The sequence below is a fragment of the Gavialis gangeticus genome, unplaced genomic scaffold, assembly GCF_001723915.1.
Source record: "Gavialis gangeticus isolate Ggan-Ray unplaced genomic scaffold, GavGan_comp1, whole genome shotgun sequence".
Classification (NCBI taxonomy): Eukaryota; Metazoa; Chordata; order Crocodylia; family Gavialidae; genus Gavialis; species Gavialis gangeticus.
This window is the reverse complement of record NW_017728994.1, coordinates 69,103,847-69,107,541: the sequence shown is the minus strand read 5'-3', so window position 1 is coordinate 69,107,541 and position 3,695 is coordinate 69,103,847. Positions and strand designations below refer to the sequence as shown.

At 48.7% G+C, this 3,695-nt stretch overlaps 2 protein-coding genes across 4 annotated transcripts in view; one reads left to right on the top strand and one right to left on the bottom strand.

The window, feature by feature from the left end:
* BCCIP (BRCA2 and CDKN1A interacting protein) overlaps positions 1–3,690 on the bottom strand; it is a gene marked incomplete at its 5' end in the record, with an annotated part of 21,099 nt that extends 17,409 nt beyond the window's left edge. The window contains one exon of the mRNA XM_019502177.1: positions 3,643–3,690. Coding sequence (XP_019357722.1) covers positions 3,643–3,690 — 48 coding nt within the window. The remainder of the gene's footprint in view (positions 1–3,642) is intronic.
* UROS (uroporphyrinogen III synthase) overlaps positions 3,262–3,695 on the top strand; it is a 48,236-nt gene continuing 47,802 nt past the window's right edge. The window contains exon 1 of one of the 3 annotated variants that reach the window (XM_019502982.1): positions 3,262–3,524. The gene's annotated coding sequence lies outside the window, so the exon portion shown is untranslated. The remainder of the gene's footprint in view (positions 3,525–3,695) is intronic. The other 2 variants (XM_019502981.1, XM_019502978.1) reach the window with 2 other exon arrangements.

Genomic DNA, 3,695 nt, shown 5'->3' with positions numbered 1-3,695 from the left:
CCCCAACCCCCCCACCCTCGTTTTGTTCTTCTGGCATGCCGGCACTCTGGCACTTTCCAAGGTATACCTTGTGGTTTTTTTGGCACTCCAGCCAAAAAACGTTGCCTACCCCTGGAATAGCCAAACAGGAGGCTGCTTTCAAACTCCACTAAATGTAGCCACTTCTGCTCCCTGGTAAATGCAGGACTGTCCCTTGTTCTCACAAAGTTCGTTCAAAACACAACACATTGTAAGACGTGTACGCTTCTTGTACAAGCCTCAACATTAGACTCCTCCATGTATCTTTTCATCTTCCGTTTGCTGAACGACTCTGAAACACACAGCTATTTAGCATGTAATTAAACAATTATTTTCACTTATTCAAACATCCAAATAAAGGCTTCCTTAATCCAAAAAGCAGAAGGTAAAGAGAGTTTTTCAAAATGAGTGGAGGAATGGCATGTATTATCAACACCCAGAGTGCAGAATTTCTATTTTTATGGCAGAAGGCAGTCAAGCCCTTCTAAGGATCAAAGATCTTCAGAGCAACACAGACCAACAAGTTGCTGGGTAGGCACTGCTCTGAAGGCAACTGATGATGGGCTCTTAGCATGGAACACAACACCCAGAGCACAGTTCAGGTGTAAATGGGCCTCAGGTCTTTTTGAACTTTTCAGTGTTTATCAATGTTTGCTTTCTGTTTTGGATTTTATTTTAATTCTATAAGTTGAATGAAGACTACCACCAATCTGTTTTTTTTCCCTTCATTAATATAATCTATTAGCGTTTATGGTGCATGTCCCTTCCAGCCCTAAACTTTCCTATTGCATAAATCCATCTCAATGGGAACAGGACTACAAAAATTCACACACACACCTAGCAAGACAGGGCTTTAGGTAATGTCACTAGGAAAGAACTAGTATTCTTAATTCAAGTTAGCTAACACAAGTTAACTAAGGCTTTGTCTTCTCTAAAACACAAGTATTTTTTCCTAATAAAAGTTAACTGATTCAAAGTAAAATCCTAGCGAACACCAGCCAGTTTATAGTTTTCACCCTGGTCAGCAGTTTAGGTTAAGAGGTATGGGGAAAGCTAGTCTTTATCAGTTTAGCTCATGTGAAAACTTCCTGGATTTGGATTTTAACTTAAGTTTAATTTAGTCTTACCATTTTTTCTAGAGAAAATGAGGCCTCAGTGTTTTTCTCTCTGCAGAGTTCTAAAGCTAAGCACATACCCAGGTTTGTGCAATTATGGGTGTGGACAGAAGTAATCTTTGAATCATTTCCAAGCATAATGGTCTTTGTTTCAAAACAGTACTGCTTCAGTGCAGGACACAGCCCCTGCAGTGCTCCACAGCTGGCTGTGCTTCAAAACTGTCCCCTTCCAAGCAGGGAGTGCTACAGAGGACTGTGGAGATCTGCTCTCTTTCAGAGTCCCTCTCTTACCAGAATCCAGATAAAGGGGCTGGCACCCCATGCCATCCTCTTTCCTGCAAAACCAGAAAGGTACCTGGTGATTGTGGCCTGGAGAACTGGAGGAATCTCTGCTCTGGGTGTCTGGGGGCTGCTGCTGCTGGCACTGGGGATGGAAAGAGCAGGGCAGGGCAGCAATGGCCAAGGGAATGCAGGGGGTAAGTTACCTGATTCTGGCTCCAGCAAGGAGGGAGAGAGCTGCGAGTGTGCACAGTCTATCCTACTCTACACCCCTCTCCCCCATCCTGTGTTGGGGGGGCGGGGAAGGGGAAGATGCGTGGAGTGCCACTGAATGCTGGAGGACCCAAGCATCCCCTGTTGTACACTAGTATATACAGTGAAGTGCTTCACAACAGTACCCAATTCAAAATGGTACTATTGTGCAGTGCTTCAGCTACTTTTGAAACAATTTCAAAGGGCAGGCACATTTGCATAGAAATCAGTAGAGGCATCCTTTGCGAGTTCCTTCCACCCCTTTCTGTATTTTTTAAGAAAGAAAAATTAAAACAAAACTTCACATGATCCAAGCAAAACCTTCTTGAAGTAGTTGACCCACACCTCTAGTTGAATCCATGTAGGCAGACCATAGATACAGGTTTGCCCACATAGAACTGACTGGCCTGTTTGCTGTGTTATGGTTCTCCTGGTGGGCCTAGTCCCACTGAACTTTAAATCTCCCTTAATTTGCGTGGACACACGGAGCCAGTTGGTGACACGACAACTGATTTCTTAGGACAACAAATGTGAAAACAGGGATGGGAGTGCAGGTCATAGGTTTGTAATGAGTACTCCATGGGGGGGACACTGAACAGAGCACACCAGCCAGTGCCCACTGGTCCTTGAACGAGTCCAAGGAGCCAGTAGATATCACCCAACGAAGCCACTTGGGGGACAGAAAGATGGCCCCACATTCACCAGGAGTCTCCCCAGCAAGAGCCTCCTTCCTGGTCAGGTAGACGGCTAACTTGGCTAGGGCCAGGAGGAGGTTGACCAGAAAGTAGGGCCACAGACAGGAAATGAGCAAGCGAAAAGGTATGGGGAGTAGGGCAGGCAGAACCCCAGCAAGAGTCTCTTGAGGGGCTTCAGCTTGGTGCACCCAGGATCTCCCTCTCCTGACAGAAGGGGCAGATGTTGGGGGTATCCATAAAACACCCAATAAAAGCCCGTGGAGACGGTTCTACGGAGGAGCTACCAGCTGAGGTCTCCGATGGCTTGTAGGATCTTGTAGGATGTCCACCACTTGGTGTCTGAGTGGGATGTGAGGCTGGGTGGTGGACTGTTCTGTGTATGATTGTGTTAGTGCTGACAGCTATGCCCACTATGGAAGTGGACTGGTTTGCTATCCCCCAGCCTGCTGAGGTGGGGCAGGGGGAGCACTGTGGGGCCTGCCAGGACATGGGCCCCCGGAGGCGCTGCAGAGGGGAGGGGCTGGGGGATCTGCGGTACTACAGCAGACCAGGAGCTTGTCCCACATTTCTGAACTTTAGAAAAGAGAGAGGTTTTCCCAAGATTAGCAGCACCAGGCCCTTTAGACATGCCTGGAAAGCAAAAGAAACCTCCCCCCTACAACCCCGCACAGTCCTCTGAAAGAAAAAAGTCATTACATTAACTCTCCTATTCCGAATGGATATTTCTCAGGGAACTTACACCTCTACAATCACTTCTATTGTCTGGTAAAACACCTGGAAAGGGAAAGCGCAGAAAGAATCACTGCCCCATCACTGCTTGCTACTATCTCCTCTTCCTCGCTTTACTGAACCCATTTTGCATCCCACCCCACGGCACCCCCGCAGCGCCCAGGGGGAGGATTGCCATGCCTGGGAAAGGAAAGATCCTCTTTAGAAGCAGAAACAAAACCAAGGGGCAGCTCAAGCAGTGGAAAGAGAAGGGGGAAGCGACATTCCCTGGTCCCCAGCTCCGGGGTCTTAAAGCACTTTGTGAAAGAAAGAAGTGTCATGCTCCCATGCCTCCCCCCCGCCCTTTTTTTTTCCTTTAAGAATTGGAAACTGAGGTATGGCCCGGGGAGTTCGTCCCATCCCCACCTGTGGTGGGCGGAGATGACCGAGGGACCAGGTAAGGAGTGGGCTGAAGGTGAAGGAAAGGGAAAGGGGGACCAGGGAGGACGCGGAAGGGGGATGGGAAGGGGGTCTGGGGGAAGGGCACGAGGAGGCCCGCGGCTCTCGCCAGTCACCTCAGGAAGCTTGTCCTCCTCGGAGTCGGAGTCGGAGTCGGAGCCGGAGCCGG